Here is a 17,516-nt window from a genome sequence, read left to right on the forward strand (position 1 = left end):
TTTTATTAGTACACTTTAATGTTGCCTCTTATTAACATCACTCTAATGGAGGGCTTTTCACAATGCCTTTTCTGCTACCCAAATATTCTCAATGTGTTCTAGACATTAATCCTAATCTAAAGTGTAAATCTTAATTTAAACTGAATCCTACATTCCTACTTGACACTGACTAGAGCTTTAATAAACTACTCTATGAAAGAATGTGGGCACTAAATGGAAAGCTGATGTTGCTTTCATCTTATTGGACTATCCCAAGCAAATGGTTTTAAAATGGGTTTGCTTGGTGATTGATCTTCCTGGTGGCCTCTGTTAGTTTTGAATCTAGTAATGCCTGCTTGATCTCATTATATCCTGTGGCTGTGAGCCAGCAGGACTGATTAAAATAGAGCCTAAAGGGTGGATAGTTTAGTTGCATGCAGCACTGTGTCACTCCCTGAGATCGATTCAGACGCCTTAAACACATAAAGCATTGGAGCTCAGTGATAAGCACACAGCAGGGATTGCGTGTTTATTAGAAGGACAGGTCTCTTAAAATTAGGAGAGATAGATGGGCACTATGAGTGGGACAGAAACACGCAAAGAAACTTCAAAATGTTTTTTTTTGTTTCGTTATTTCAAAGTAATGGTGAATTTTTATAATCAAATTGTTAGGTCATTTTTTTAAGTAAGAAAACAAGTCAGTACATTTTTTTGTAGAAGTCAAGTAATTCTAAAGTTGTTTGTTTTTTTTATTATTTGCTTAAGGAGTGTTGAGGTAGAAAGGGAGGTAGGCAGAGAGAGCGAGCGAGGGTGAATGTGTCACTAGGGTTATACACCAGAGCGTGGCTGTGCTGTATCAACGTAGTGCTGGGAGAGCAGGGGAGTTTGCTGGAGAGCTGTGGTGAGGCACGCAACCCTACCTGCAATACCGGGTCAGTATCACTGCAAGCCTTTCACTTGCTTCATTCTGAAATATTATGTGATACATCTAAAACGGTGTTTGTTGAATGCAAGTCACATGTAAAAGTGAAGCCAATTTATATCTGCATTTAGGAAATTATGACTTCTGATTGGTTTGGGCTTTCGCATGGACATTTGTATCAAAAAAGTGGTTCACAATACTTGATTTGCTGAGGATGTTAAAGCTTTGTCTTGGTTTTAGTTCCTGTCATTTTACCTAATTTAACAAGCAACAACAGAAATTGTAGTACAGTTTTGATAAACGGTGCTTATTTTAAAAACTGCATAATAAATTGTGAGTAATTGCTTTAAATATTTTAGTTGTTGGTTCCTTTAGCAAAACTTTAATGCGTTTCTAAACATTCTTACAGTACATATTAAAAAATGAACTTCAAACCCTTTCTGAAACAGTAAACAAAACTTTCATCAACTGCAAACTAATGAATCAAAAACAGTTTATGAATTAGCCCAATAATAAGGAGTAGATCTATGTCTTTAAACAATGCAGCTTTCAGGAAATTATTCCTGATGTCTAGGTCTTGTAATCGGTGTGGCTACTATCCTATACTGTGTAGTCGTACCAACAGCTCTACCAAGTCTAAGGCTAATCTCATACAGAATTCAGTCGACTTTGCCACAGCTTGTATTAACTAGCCTAGTGGACCTGCACCTGATTTCATGAGAGCTATTGGCTATGTAGGTCACCGCTGCTGCATTGGTTCTCTGTGGAGTGAGCGTGAGGGGGTCTGTGTTTCCAGGAGGGTGCTTTCCTAGAAGGGCTGGGCTTCTGCTCAGCTGGTAGGCTACGAGTGACAAGCTCATCTGGCAGCTGCCCCAGCTGCAGTGAAATCAAGGTACCGTGATGATTTATAACTGATAACTGATCTGGATTAGTGCAACAATGTCTGCTGTCAGGGTAACAGACCCTGACGTTTTCTGTCTCTCTATTGTGATGACTTGATATAGGCATTCTTTAGAGCACACTGTGGATGTAGGGTTACCATCATTGATGTCACAGTGATCCAGCAATGCAAGGCTATATCTTGGGAACAACTTATGCGATTTTGATAAAACTAACGTCACTTATATGTAAACATACAGTTTTCAGACTTGTTTTTGTTGACAGTTGTAAGTTAAACAACTATAAATACATATAGAATTTAAAAACACCTCTGTGCTGAATTTCTCCCATGCAAGTTTTAACGGTGGCTAAAAACCAGCCTCACATCCACTTGGTGTATTTATAGATAAGGTGAATACCACGGTGCCTTTCTGTAGAACAAGGCAGCAGTGACTGGAGCTACCTCAGCTGCAGTGTCAAATCAGTAAAGATATATATTCAGGGTTGTAAATATTGGCGTTTGTTATCCAAGTTAGATTTAGTTGAAGCAAATCAGCACACCTTAAATCTGTTTGAAACTGCCTTTTATTTAAGCAGGTATTTTTCCATAGCTTCATATGAATGTACAATTTGACACTCCTAGATAAACTATAAGAACAATTCTGCTATTAGCAATAAGAACAATTCTGAGTGATCGTTAAAGGGAAGGGGCATTAGAACATGCAATTTCAAACCTCTTACTAGTCAAGTTCTTTCCTTTTTTAATAAGTGTATTACATGGAAGCGTTTTTAATTGTAGAGCTTCTGGGTGTTTTATTTGTTATGGTAAAATATGACCCAATTCCCGTACTGGACACAGAATCGAAACCTGATCAGGGTTTGTAATTCTAAATTTAAACACTGTTTTACCCCAAAATTGAAAGCCCTACTCATAAGACAAAGTATGTGATTAATACATCATTAAAATCTTCTGATTTTAAGCCATTTTTAAAGGAAAACGTCAAGATTAAAGAAAAATCTTGATACTTTTGATTAATAAACAATACAAAGAAAATATGGATTGTATCACAATAATCCTATATCGTTCCAAACCCTTTATCACTTCTCTCTAACCTGTTCAGCCAGCTCAGATAAGAATGGATCAGGATTGAATGGTTGATCCAGGAAAGCGCTGGGGTGATGAGGGTTAAGCTTCACCATTCTCTTCCAATAAGCCTGACTTATATGTAAACTTATGGAAACTATAATAAGATCCACAATGAAAAATGATCTATATGGTAACAGTATCCTGGGAGACAGTCAGCAGGGACTTTTTCGACCTGAAAAAAGAAACAAGGACCAGGGGTCTCAAATGGAGGTTAGATAAAGGGGCATTCAGAACAGAAAATAGGAGGCACTTGAAGCAAACACCCTGGGATCCTTCAAGAAGCTGCTTGATGAGATTCTGGAATCAATAAGCTACTAAAAACCAAACGAGCAAGATGGGCCGAATGTCCTCCTCTCATTTGTAAACTTTGTTATGTTCTTATATACAATGTGGGAGCTGGATGTGTCTGACAGTACTTCCTTTAATAACGTCTTCTTGTCATGGAAACCAGCTGTTGGAAATGAAAATAAGATTCCACTGATGAGATTTACAGGGCCAGTGGAACTGCACTTTTCCCAGAAAGAAGTAGAGCCTGATAGTGAAACTACAGCAAGCACCCGCCTCGGTCACTCATGAGAATTAAACAGTCCAATGTTAGCTCGTAATGAAATCTCTGAATACCCAGGTGTCTCTTGAACGGCACAGCAGAATATCTGTTGCGAGATTGTATTTGAATTGGAAACAACTTTTACAGACATTTGTATCAAATCATGACAAATGAATAGTTTAGCATATTCATTTTTGGATAGATGACAGATATATAGATCCTCTGCTTTGGTGCCGATTGCTCTGCACAGTGAACAGAAACGTACGGTAATAAAGAATGATTTCTTATGACATTTGAGTACTAATAAATGATTGAAGTTTTTGAAACAGATGTGGATTCTGGTTTAAAAGCATGGATGTTGTTCACATTTATTGCAGGACATGAAAAAGTCCTGTCACCTTTTAATGTTTCTTTCATATCCATGTATAAATACTAGCGTCCTAGCACTATTTTGTTTATCAGTATGTGAGACTTCAGATTGGAGAAAAACATTTCCAGTGTAAAATCCAGTCCATAGCAACAACCGCTAAAGGTCATTTAACACCAAGGAACCTTTTTTTCTGGCACAGTTCCAAGCAAATTCACTTAAGTTGCTCAAATCAAGATTGTTTAGATACTGCCCTATTCAAATGGCGAAAAGTTGCTAGAAAAAAAGGCGTGGCATTACATGAGATTAAATGGGTGATTGTTAAATCATGCTGCCGTGTCTCATGAGACCTGACTTCATAAAACCTGGATTGCATCAAGAAAGTGCATTAGATGACACTGCAGCCCACTGCAGAGAGCATTATTATCCTTCACTTGGGCTGCATCTCACTAGACTCAACCTTGCTTATGTCGCACATGGATATATTTTGAGGACTGCCCATCCAATGGCAATTATACTTGGTGTGGCCATGCCTTGGTGCAATTGTGATTGCAGGTCTTGATGACCTTGCATGGACACCTGATGTTTTTGAATTACATTATGAAGACTAATTAGCTGTCATCACTCTCAGCTGGCATCAAAACGATTCGGCCCGCAAGACAATTAAAACAGCAGGAGGAGGATTGAAGCGTTGTAACAGCTGAGCTCGGTAGAGCTTTAGTAGCATCTGGAAAAAATATTCAGGGTTTGGTCCAGTGCCAGCTGTGAAAAAATCTGCCATGCAGAACAAAAGTTTTTTATTACAGCCTTAAAAGTTGTTTAGTGTAGTACAATGAACTGTGTCATTCAATGTTGTAAGTTACCCATTTGTTTTGTTTACCAGTATAACAAGTTTGCACAGCGATATCGCTTCAATGTGTATTACAAGCAGCAAGTAGTACAGCTGTCGCTAAAGGAAGATTAAATTGGGGTACGTTTAGAACAGAATGAAACCGTCTGGCTTTTCCTGTCTGGGGGCCACCTACTGATACACTGCGGTATTGACTTGCAGCGCTGCAGGAAGCTTGTCTTCACAATGTCTTTTGAGAATGTTCCTTGTGGAGAATCAGGAGTTGCCAGAGATCTGGGGGGCGAATGCCATTTCAGGAGACTGTCTGAAAGTCAAAAATTAGGATTTTTGAAGGGAGAGGTCTAAGAGGCTGTCCCCCACCGCTTGGGTTAAAGGATTGTCTATTGCTCCCTCCCTCAAATTATACAGACTTGCCCAGCAGTGCAATCAGTCTCTCCTGCTGGTCTTTTCTCTCCCTCTTTCTAAAGGCTGCATTCCAGTGGAGGTGTGAGGGACAGGAGGGCTCTAAATTTAGGCTGCTGGTGCTCATGTCGGGAACTAGGAATTGTTACAGCAGTACTCCCAACGTCTCCAGCCCATAATAACAGAAGGACAACAACCAGAGCTTCCCTGGCAACTGGAGCTACTTTGTGATTGGCCATTGGGGGTGGGGTAACTGAAGGCAGTGGGGATTCAGGGGATATAAGAGGAGACAAGGTTTTATAAGCTTGTGAAAGTTAGAGCAACCGGACAGTTGTGTCAGTTCTGCAGGAACAATACAATAGCCTATGTGTCATTGGTATTTACTGTATATTTAGAAGAAGAAAAAAATATTGCTTACTGTAGGGAGCCACCGAATTAGTGGAGACCAAGATTAATTGAGAAAGCATTGAGATTTGCTGCGGAGACAAAATGCCTGATGTGAATTTGGACAACGTGGCCGTCCAGCCCCTAGCCTGCGAGGGCACCGTGTTTGAGGAGTTGGGAGACTGCAGTTTCGAGCAGATGCTCCGCAGCGCGGTGGCCGAGATCCACACTGACCTGCAGGCCTTCCGCAAGGGAGCGGACACCCGGCTGGAGGAAGTGGCCCGGCAGGTGCGCCCCCTAGCTGCCTTTGTCAACGACCTGCGAGAGGACAACCTGCGACTGCGTGCCCAGCAGGAGAAGCTGGTCAGGCAGGTAGAGGCCCTGTCCCTGCTCCTGGGTCTGCCCAGCCCCGGCCCTCACCCTCCCATCCTCGCCAGCACCCGTCGCCACTCCTCCTGCTCCACTGGGGGGAGCTTCTCACGCAGCAACAGCCTGGTGAGTCTGCTTAGCCCTGTCTGGATGCACTTTGAATTAACACAGTACAGCTGCAGGGAATCTGGCGCAGAAGAGGGGGAGGCGCATGCAACCTGTTGAAACTGTACAATTTGGGACCTCTCTTTTTAGTTTCTGGTTTCTAGAGAATAAGTAAAGGGTGTTTTGTTTGAATAAAATATCCCTAATATGCATAGCGTCTCCTGCCGTGGAAAGCGTACGTTTTGTATCATGTAGAAAGAACTGGATTGTTATATAGGTTACATATTCGTTTAGGTTATTTATTACTAATATTGGGAAGTTTACACAGACCCCCAAAAACATTTAGACTCTGAAAATCGCCCTCAGTACTTTTCTTTTTTTCACCTAGGCTCCCTAGTAGTTAAGAGCGGATTTTGTATAGGCATCTGTTGTCTTTTAATAGCACATTTCAACAAGATATGTGTATATATAGTACCAGTCAAAAGTTTGAGTACACTGGCATGAAACCAGGTTTTTCATGATTATCTATGCTTTTAACTGTATAAACTCTTGTCTATAAACACTTAATATTTCATTATGTGATATTTGTACTTATATAAGCTGATAATCATAAGTGAATTGCATTCAAAAATTTAATTTTTAAATGAAAATGTAAATTCAATGAAATCCCAAAGCAAGGGGGTTTCAGTCTGTAGCCCAAGTCAGATAAAAAATTTGAAATGTGTATAACACGGTGTTAGAACACTGGCCTAAGTATAAAAGTGTCTTTGTTAGATGTTCTCTGGGTTAACTACCATGTTACCAATTAACCTTTTGTCACCAATTATTGGTGAGGTGAGGGTCCATGATTACTATAAATATAGGTAGCATAGGCACAAGTTTGTCATTCCTGAATGTAAGGGAGCAGAAAATGTCAAAATACGCTCAGTCTGTAATTAAGAAATGAAGGTCAATCTTTAAGACAAATTGCAAGAACTTTGCAAGTGTATGTATCTGCTGTGGCCAAGACCTTCAAACGATTTGAAGAAACTGGCACTCATGAGGACCGAACAAGGTCAGGCAGGCCAAGGGTGACCTCAGAATCAGAGAACAAGCTAATTCAAGTCACAAGTCTGCGAATATAAATCATTGTTTAGAGTGCAGAATAAGAGGAAGAGATTTTCCTGGGCCAAAAAACACTGGACATTTGAGGAGTGGAAGTCGGTCTTATGGACCAATGAGTTAAAATTTGAAATATTTGGGTCCAACCGCCGAGTATTTGTAAGACGCAGAGAGGGTGAGCGCATGAGTTCTGCGTCTGTGGTTCCCACTGTCAAGCATGGAGGAGGCAGTGTCATGGTCTGGGGTTGCTTTGCTGGTGACAGAGTTGGTGATCTTTACCAAATCCATGGCAAGCTCAACCAGCATGGCTATCATAGCATACTTCAGAGGCATGCCATTCCATCAGGATTACGGCTAGTTGGGCAGTCCTTCATTCTTCAGCAAGATAATGCCCCGAAACACACCTCAAGGTGGGGCAAGAACTATCTGGCGAAGAAGGAAAGTGAAGGACAGCTCAGTCTAATGACCTGGCCTGCCTGTCTCCAGACCTCAATCCCATAGAACTTGTACAGGACGAACTGGACAGAAGAGTCAAAGCAAAGCTACCCACAACTGCCCAGTATCTCTGGGAATTGCCGCAGAAGAGCTGGGAAGACATGTCGGGTGATTTCCTACTGAAACTTGTTCACCGAATGCCTCGTGTTTGTGAGGCTGTTATTAAGGCAAAGGGTGGCTATTTTGAGGAATCCAAGATCTAGAGACAATTTTAAATTTCCTTGAACATTGCTTTGATACTCCTTATCCTTCCTCCTTGTTTTTTTTTTATTTGTAATGTGTTTTCATTTTCAAGTATTTACAGAAACGTATACGGCGTAAAACATTGTCAATTATGAAAAAGACAAGCGTACTCAAAGAAACAAGCAAGTGTACTCAAACTTTTGACTGGCACTGTGTGTGTGTATGTATATATATATATATATATATATATATATATATATATATATATATATATATATATATATATATATATATATATTGATTTATATATATATATAGATATATATATAAATTCAAATGATGCTTGCATTGTCTACTAGGTCAGGACATGGACTGAGACCACCTTCTTACCAAGGATGCTAGTTTTCAACAGTAAAAGAACTCTAAATCATCTGCTAACCAAGTAAGACATTTATATAACAATTTAACACAGGGAGTCTTTTTTGACACACTTGCACTTTTTTTCTGTGCATCAGAAGCAGTTATATTGACCTTGTACATTTATGTAACCTTAAAGCGTGTATCCCTGGTGTTGGTAACTGTATTGATTTTATTACCCAAAAAACCCAACTTGTAAAATCTAAATATCGTCTGAAAACATTTGAGTTTCTCTCCAAATATACAACAGCAGACGGAAGGAACCCAGAAAACTATGGATCCGTGAAAGAAACCAGTTACTGGATCAAATAATTCTCATGCCTACCTTCAGCACTCGATGTTATTGTATTCTGATAACATCATGCTGATTTTGTAGAAAAACAACAAGCGCTTGTAAGGTAACAGCTCTGAAATATGTATTAAAACTGTATGGGATGGAAGAATAAGAGAGAGAGTTTGAAAGTCCTTAATGAATACAATTTCCAAAACCGACTTGATTTTGTACACAAAGGGTGACTCTGTTTGTGTATAAATTGAAAGCTTTACCATTTTAAGTTGATTCGAATAATTAGCTTTCATTTGTTTAGATTTTAATTTATTTTGAAATAGATACAAATTGATGTTTTTACGAGCCTGCTGTAGGTCTCAACAAGTGCCAGTGTACCCAGTCCTGTAGAACCAGTCTGTTGTTTGGATTGGCCCCACTGAAGAGACCGTAAACAATCCTGCCCTAGTTAATCTCCTCTATTAATAGCTCAGCGTGAAGGACTGTCACCACTGCTCTTAATACAATACATGAGTCCTGTCACAGAGCAGTGGAAAGCACTCGTTTACAAGGAGGCTTACTCAGTGTTATAGGAGGCTGATCTGGGGGGGGTTGAAGATTAGGTTCTGGACACGTTTTGTACAAATGTTCCTGTCCATATACAAGTGATATGCTGCAATGTAATAAACCATAGTGAAAGTATTGCAAAGCCCAGTCAGCCTTCTCTTCCTTTCAATGCAAGTTGGATTGAAACCTTTTTGAAGTCAAAGGAATACACCCCATTTATCAGTCCTATGTTTAAAATGATGTAATCGCATCAGTAGAACTGTTCTTACAATGCTTGTGCTTATATTCCCATCGTTAAACACAACGGTACTGTAACCACGGCGATGCGCACATGAGGACGCTAAAAACACAATAAAACTACAGCCACGTATTAACTTTGGATGCTGGCATGCTTGGCAGATGCCAGGCTGGTCTGCCATGTACTCCCTAACCCATGACACTTAAACAAGGCAACCAACCTGTAGACCTCAGCACCTGTAAAACTAGAGCACTCACAGCACAAGCCCACCCTCTCCTTGAGGCTCGGGCAGTCAGCTGCTTCCAGCCAGAAAGAAAAGTTCAACAGCCCATTTTATGCAATTATCTGCCCAGTAACAGGTGGAGTGACTATAAATGTTGCAATGAAAGATTCAATATAACGTGTCTCCATGTGTGTGAATGTTCCATCTCCTGCTGGTATGGTGTAGTTGTTACCTCTAGTTTTGGCAGCCTGTAATTGCGTAGGTATGTACCAGCTCTATTCAGTATCCCAAGAGCCGCCCCTCTAATTCTGATCAAACTCACGACTGGATTCCTTATTTCTTGAGCGATTCAGAATCTCAGTTCTTTGAGTTCTGGCTTCTGATTGATAATGAAAGCTATGGGTTACATTTACAAAGCTTTTCCTCCAGTGTAAAATTTGCTCTGCTTTTTTTCTAAACGGAAGAAATAATTCCAATGCAAGGTAGAATCCCTCTTTTTAAAAGAAAAAAAACATTGAGTTTATTTCAATCAGAGCAAATTTTGCACTGCAGTAAAAGCTTAGTTAATCTAGTCCTATATCCAATTCAACTTTACATGGCTGCTTGATAGAAGAGGTTATTGCACTTAATGTAGTTTACTGTGGTGCCCTTGCTCACACTGAAACCCCTAATGAAGACAGACTCTCTTGGGAACCACTTCATGTCTGGGTTGCATTAAACTATTGGGTATGTGTTGGAAAATGTTTCTCTACATAGTCTTAATGCAAGTTAATGTGCTGTTTTTCACTGTACTGATCCTGAGCTTACAAAGGCTCAATCTTGGGATCCTACTGGAAGAATCTGATTTAACCGTTGGGTGCACATTTGTAATGTACAGCTCTGTAAATCAGAATTGCAACAAAATGCAAATGTCAGATGGACTCCTGAAACTATTCTTTGATCTTTTATTTGGCTGCAGCCCCGAGAACACTCATTGAGTTAAGTGTTTCTTGTTAATCTCAGCTGGTGACGGTGCCCGGTAATTGTTCTGATGCAGTGGAGCAGGTGGCTTGTCCTTCTGTCCTGGCTGTGCGCTCAGGACAGGGCTCTCAATGCTCTGAGGAGTTTTTGAAAGGCCAGACAACTCGCTCCCTCTCTCTGTGATAATGTTACTGAGGCCTGAGCTCAAAGTGTAAATAGCTCACGGCAGCTGCAGAGATGTTTCAGAGATCAGAGCAGCGCTACCCAAGCCTGGGGCTCTGCTTTGTTGTGCTATTTCCAGCACGCCCTTTCCCCCTTCTCCTTCCAATAGCATTGTCAAGGGCGTGCAAGATGGGGCCGGGACACTGGTGAAACTAAGGGGATAAAGGGATACCTAAGAACTATTGTTATCCAACCGTAGTATTGAGGAATCTTCACTGAGATGAATTCTCAGGGTATCGATGCGTCAGTTAGCAGTGTAGAGGAATATGATCTTTATCTCAACCCTCACGACAAAGCAGAGTAAGACTTGTACTGCAGTGCTTTAGGCGTGCTTTGGGCGTGCTTTAAAGTGCAAAGTACCCTTTTTACAATATAATTATTTTCTTCTGACCATTAAAGAGACTGAAAAAACCTTTTGTAAATAATTCTATTCATTAAAGTAACACTGGCTTCTTTGGTCTGTGATGGTTTGATCTCCCTCCCATAAAAATAGTTTCTTATAACTGGTTATCGGTTACAGCCCCTAAATACATGTTCATGGGATGTTCAAAAGCAATGCTGATTTTTTTCATGTATGTTACTCTTTTATAAGCGATATACAGAGTTATATTTTTTCATTAGAAATTATGCAGAAGGAGGGTTTAACTGCCTCTCCCTCCCTCCTCGTCTCTCTCAGATGGAGACGGAGCCCCTCCTGGCCGTCGAGGCCACAGAGACTCCCCCCAGTGACACGGACGTGGTCCCTAACTGCACACAGGGGGCTCATGGGAAGGGGGAGGGGCACCGGGGAAAGCTGACGGCTGAGGAGCTGGATGCCATCGAAGATGAGGAGGTCCTGGACAAGATGGTACGCAGCAAGGAACTCTGGGACTGTGGTGGGCCAAGGTTACATGGGCCACCATGAGAAGATAAAGCACATGGGGGCCATGATAGTTATTTTGTGTGTGAAAGGAAAATCAAACTCTTAAGAGGACTGTGTTTATTTTATTTGATTGTATTTTATTTTGGTTCTAGTTGCCTGCCTTACATAACATAGGTTAGATCAGCCAAAGTGTCTTTATAAAAACAGCCTGCATGGTCCAGTGACCAGCAACCTGAGATCAATAATATATATTTAGTAGATAGTAGAGATATTGATGAGAGACATGATATCGATGTGCTAGCATACTTTATTCTAGATCTATTGACAGCAGTACTCATCTGTGCCGCAAATGGTGCTTACTAACATAGACATATACATGTATACATGCTGTCAGGTCTATATGCTGTGTTCAAACTCTCGCCCACCCCCACCTCCCCCCCTCCCTGACAGATCGACGAGACGACAGATTTCGAGGAGAGAAAACTGATCAGAGCAGCTATGAGGGATCTACGCAAGAAGAAGAGAGGTAAGAGGGGAGGGGTGTTCCCAGGGGCGGGGTCCTTGACATGTCCTATCTGTTCAATATCTGTACCTGTGTTCTGTGTGATTTTCTATTGTTTTTGTATCATTTCACTCAGACTTCTCATTAGGTGTGTCCCTGAGAATGTGATTTGAACTGCGTGTGATCCTGTGCTGACCCAGCCCCTCTGCCGAGTCTCCTGTCCTGATCTGCCCACCCTGCCTTCATCCCCTCTCCCCCTGCTTTCATACCCTCACCCCCTGCCTCTGTTCCCCCTTGCTCTTTGCTGTCTTTCTCAACTCTGTCTTCATTCCAGATGCTCTGCTGGGTTACAAACAGAGATCCGAGGAGGATCTAGGTATGGGGCCGAGGGCTTGTGTGTGTGTGTGTGTGTGTGTGTTCTTGTCTGGCTTCTGCACAATTTGTGTACAGTGTAGTTGTGTGTACCATATATATTCTATGATTTATATCTGTGTGTGTTTAGGGAGTTCCCAATGTTGTTCAGTACAAGTGTGAATTTAGCACTTCACTCAAAAAAAAAAAAAAAAGGCAGGCCACCCGAAATGTCTTAAAAAAAACTTTTAATGCATAGTAGTCAGAGTAATCAGTAGATTAGACAACCAGATTGCTGAAACATACATGAAACCCATTGAATAATCAGTTATCCGCTCCCCTCCACTGTGAATACTGGCTGTCCTCTAGCTGTGGCAGCATTGTTAACCTTTCCCTGCTCCCTGCAGACCAGCGGGAGAAGGAGCGAGAGAAGGAGCGCGAGATTCGGCTCCAGGAGATGAAGCAGAAACAGGAGGAGAAGAGGAACCAAACTGCCCGTGCTGGAGAGATAGTGGTCAGAAAAACAGAGGGGATCTTCCACTCAGGTAACCAAGCACCCCCTCGCTTTCACTGCCTAATCACTGTATATATATATATATATATGTGCATAGTGGAGACGCTTGTATGCACAGAACGTCACTGGCACGCTTGCTTTGTCAGCCGCTGTTTATCCACATTGGGTGTATCAGTGTTGTCATTCCATAGCATTCAGACTCTAGGGAATGGTGGTTAGCTTTTGCAGGAGTTCTGGTGTTTCATTTCATTGGGCTAATCAAGATTTCCCATCTTAGGAACTGCTTTGCCCAGGTTTGATTTTGCATGGATATTGTTGCTATAGAATATTAGATGGTCTGCATATAATAATACATTAAGGGTTATTTACAGCAGTGTATATATGGAGGGACTTCTCTGTTAATGCAACTACAAAAGGCTGTTTGTATCTGCTAAGGCTGTGTTTTTATAGTACTATGATGTTCTGCATGCTGTGCATCTTGGAGGCTAAATCTTGGAAGTCTTTTTGTGGTGAAATATTCATTTATAAGGTGCTGTTTTACATGCTGTGGTTGTATATGGTGACCTGTACTCTGGTATTGTTGTGACAGTGAGTACTGGGACAGAAAGTGTAAAATAGTTAACCAATGTTAGGAAACGGTTTTCCTCCTTCAGATTTTGTTTCACCGAGCACCTTAATGAGCAAATAAACACTCGGCTCTCCAGCACTGTCATTGCCTGCATCTTAATAATGAGCACCAGTCTAAACACTCCATTCTCAGCCCTCCAGCTCTGCCTCACTGCACCTTCTAGTTTTACAAGGTCCCTGTGTGGTTCTCTGTGTTGCCTCCCCAATCTGATTTGTGATTGGACCTATAGTACGGAAGTAGGATTAAGGAATAATTTTATAGCTCCTGTATTTTCATAATATTTCATTTCTTACCGGTTTAATTAATAAGGTGATTGTATAAATACTTTGCTTTGCTGCAGTAGTTAGTAAGCAAGGTAAATAAAATGTCACAGAGATTGATAGAGCACAAGTGGAGTAGGTTATTAAACCGGAAAGGAGTGACATATTCAGAAAATGTCAATGGCAGGGACCCTTTCAAAGGTAAACGTCAGTACTAAACCCTCTCGTTGATTGAAGGCGGTGCACAGAGAAGCGCAGCAGGTAATGGCCCAAGTACCATGTCCTGCATTGTGTTCTCAGCACAGTCTTAACAACCCGGTTTGATCTCCTGTCTCGCCCAGATGATGGCAGCAGGGCATCCCGCACTACTACCATGGAGGCAAGTTACATGAAGAGATCTGAGAGTGAGTAGTATTATAGTGTTACTAAGACTAGTCTGTACTGAGGGCTTCAGTATCACATGACTGGTCTCTCTACACAAGGCTTCAGTACTATAGGGACTGGTCACTATGTACTGGTGTTCAGTGCTGTAGTGATGAGTCTTTATACACAGAGCTTCAATATTTTTGCAACATTGTTTGAATTTAAGGTGTTAATAACTTCTGAAGTTTTTAATAAGGTTTCTCACTGCTTTCTCCTCTCCTCTCTCTCTCTCTCTCTCTCTCTCTCTCTCTCTCTCTCTGTCAAATGCAGACTGCACAACCATTGTTCAGACCAAATCCTCCTTCAGCTCCACTTCTTCCTCCACCTCTACCAAGAAGATGGGCAGGTGAGTAGCACTGACTCTGTTAGTCTGAACCCAAGGCAAATACAATCAGGAACTGGCTGATTTGAATCCAGGTTGGGGAGCGCTACATTGGCCTTTGCGGTCTAGTGGGTTGGGGTGGAAAATGAGTCTTGGTTTAGTTCACCTCAACACACTTCAGCAGCCCCTAGTGGTCGCCCTACTATTCCAGAAGATTCCCAGGCCTCCAAGTGCTTTGAATTGGGTGTTTCAAATTGGGTAGAAACACTGGTTAAAAATACAAACATTGCAGAAAATATGGTTGATCAGCCCCATGGGCCTTTTAGAAAACACCTAGCAAGTGGAGCAGTCTGCCTTCTTTACATGGTGTCCAATGAGAAGGTTGCTGTGTCCCTCAGTGAGATTGCAGGCTGATCACCCCTGTGTGACCCTACCCCCTGCTGTCTCCGGCAGTATCTTTGACCGTGAAGATGACTCGTCCTCCCGCGCTCTGGAACGCAAGCAGGCGGAGCGTCACAAGGAGATAATGAGGTCCCAGACCCTGCCCAAGACCTCCGCCACACAGGCCAGGAAAGCAATGATCGAGAAGCTGGAGAAGGGGAGCGGCAGGTGAGGCTGGCAGCCCTGGCAATCTAGCCATAGGCACTATCATTCATCTATTTCCTGTTTACATCCAATTATAATGAAACTGTCTAGCACCAGTTTTTGAGAGTATCACAATCTGGGGATATAAGCAGGAACCGGTCCCTCTGTCTTTACACATGTAATTATACCAAACTATCATTTTTACTAATGTCTAGATATCTCACTTGTCCAATAGTGAGGAAACAATGTTAGGACATTCTGTAGCACAAGTTACTGAGAGAATCTGAATCTGAGGATGCACAATATCACACTGATTTTTACGGTGTATACCGGGCACATGACTGATTTTGTATTGATAGCTGTGGCGGTATACAGTCTGTAATCAAAGGAAGTTTTATTAAAGGAGTGAGTGTTGATGTGTGGATGGTGTAGTGAGCGCCGCTTCTCTCATCCTCAGCCCTGCAAACCCAGCTGTGTCACGGGTGGTCAAGGTTCAGAGGACATCCAGCTTTGGGGTGCCCAACGCCAACTCCATCAAACAGATGCTGCTGGACTGGTGTCGGGCCAAGACCCGCGGCTATGAGGTCAGTGGTGCCCCCCACCCGCCCTCTCATGTGCTCTGACACACCTCCTCGGTGGATTTAAATCATTGGCGTTCCTAGAAGTCTTATTGTCCCCAACGGTGAATACACATCCCAGCATCAGGGACAGAAAGGAGTACAATCTTGAACCTTGCTCATTCGTACAGTAACTAAAAGAAACTCCAAGGACATTAAAAAAGATTTCTAGTTTTGTCATTTGAATTTAAGTTTCTCTTAGTATTTCTAAATTCACCACTTTTGGGTGTATTTAATGGATGCAAACACTCCATGATGTAGTAGTTCTAAAATAAACTTTCAACAAATGTCTTTAATTGAAATGTCTTTAGGTATTACGCCATAAAACCTGAACTTAAAGGAGATGGGAGAAGCAGCCGTATGATTAATGACAGGAAAGAAACCGTTGACTGGGTTGGGACAAGGTTTGCAAACAGGTTTATTTAACCTTGTGTAGAGTGAAAAGAACCCTTCTTCCCTTGAACCCTCTTGGTCGGCAGCACGTGGATATCCAGAACTTCTCGTCGAGTTGGAGTGATGGCATGGCGTTCTGTGCGCTGGTTCACAATTTCTTCCCAGACTCCTTCGACTACACGGCACTGAACCCCCAGAACCGGCGGAAGAACTTTGAAGTGGCCTTCACCAACGCAGAGTGAGTACCACGAGCCTGCAGTGCCCCCTGCTGACGGGCTCTGTCACTGCGAGAGGTTTCCAATATTGATTACAGAAGGGTTTAATTTCTCACTCAAGGAAGTCTGCAGTTTCAGAGTGTGATAGGCCCACTGCAGAGGGAGGCTGTTATACTCTGCTCCATGCTTCACATGCACTGAAGCTAGAGACTTCCTTTTATGGGAATGATCAAGATTAGAGATCAATAACAATCTAAAATATAAACTCCACAACAACCAGGGAAGTCGTGAAAAGGGTGTGTTCGTGTGGGCAGCCAGGGATGTGGAACCGAAGGCAACTACAAACTGAAACAGCCATCATGGAGGTGACCTTGTTTTCTACTTTCCATATTCGGAGCCCACGATCTGGCAGTTAGTTGGCAGATCAGATCAGATCATTATTGTTTCTCTATGTATTTTAACAACTTAAAACAGCCTGTGCTTTCAAGTAAAGTAAACAAAAGCAGTTTCTTTTCTAAAGAGAAAGTAGCTTTGACCTGATTTCAGGAGCTGTTCTTCAATTCCATTTTGACAGGATGCTGTACTGGCTCGATCAGCTACTGTGTCTTTTATAGCAATAGGTGCCAGCACTGGCTAGTGAGCAAATCACAAGATGGCACTGTCTCTGTGGCAAACAAGAACATGACAACTGGAACTGAAGAGCAGCTCAAAGCACTGAAGAGCAGGTCAAAGCACCTTAACACAGACTACTTCATATCAAAAGACATACAGGGACAGTGATTGCAATTGCGACCCCCCTAAAAAAGGTAATAGCCTTTCATATATCTTTGTTTTCAAGGACAGTACCTTTTTAGGGTTTACCTCCAGAAGAGTTTTTCAACTCTGTGTGACACAGTTGCCATGACGCCAGTTACAAACAGTTACTTCACTCCAGGCCTGTGCTCTGCATATAGCCCCCATTCCCATATCTAACAGGCATTCCTTTCACCAGCCTCTGCCAGATACAGAATGGAGTACACCCCTGGCCAATGTATCTTATTCTCCTCTGTTTATATGTTGTGAATCCTTGGAAACTTTTAGTTCAGTTTGCCCAGTGTTCCATCACCAGCTGTGTCTGCAGTAAAGTTCCTTGAAGATAGCCAGAAGCAGGCGTCACATGACCAGTGGTGTAATCTGTGTGCTTAGCTAGCCAATCAGAAAGCTAGACAGACAAAAAAGATGA

The 17,516-nt window shown here is 42.0% G+C and overlaps 1 protein-coding gene across 8 annotated transcripts in view; it reads left to right on the top strand.

The window, feature by feature from the left end:
* The window catches only part of LOC121299615 (smoothelin-like), a 76,520-nt gene that overhangs the window by 49,211 nt on the left and 9,793 nt on the right, over positions 1-17,516 (top strand). For 5 of the 8 annotated variants that reach the window (XM_041227441.1, XM_041227442.1, XM_041227443.1 and 2 more), the window contains 9 exons: positions 11,299-11,469; positions 11,935-12,010; positions 12,321-12,362; positions 12,745-12,882; positions 14,081-14,143; positions 14,433-14,508; positions 14,938-15,093; positions 15,527-15,653; positions 16,166-16,317. In XM_041227441.1, coding sequence (XP_041083375.1) covers positions 11,299-11,469; positions 11,935-12,010; positions 12,321-12,362; positions 12,745-12,882; positions 14,081-14,143; positions 14,433-14,508; positions 14,938-15,093; positions 15,527-15,653; positions 16,166-16,317 — 1,001 coding nt within the window. The remainder of the gene's footprint in view (positions 1-11,298; positions 11,470-11,934; positions 12,011-12,320; positions 12,363-12,744; positions 12,883-14,080; positions 14,144-14,432; positions 14,509-14,937; positions 15,094-15,526; positions 15,654-16,165; positions 16,318-17,516) is intronic. The other 3 variants (XM_041227444.1, XM_041227449.1, XM_041227445.1) reach the window with 2 other exon arrangements.

The sequence above is a fragment of the Polyodon spathula genome, chromosome 25, assembly GCF_017654505.1.
Source record: "Polyodon spathula isolate WHYD16114869_AA chromosome 25, ASM1765450v1, whole genome shotgun sequence".
NCBI classification, from domain to species: domain Eukaryota; kingdom Metazoa; phylum Chordata; class Actinopteri; order Acipenseriformes; family Polyodontidae; genus Polyodon; species Polyodon spathula.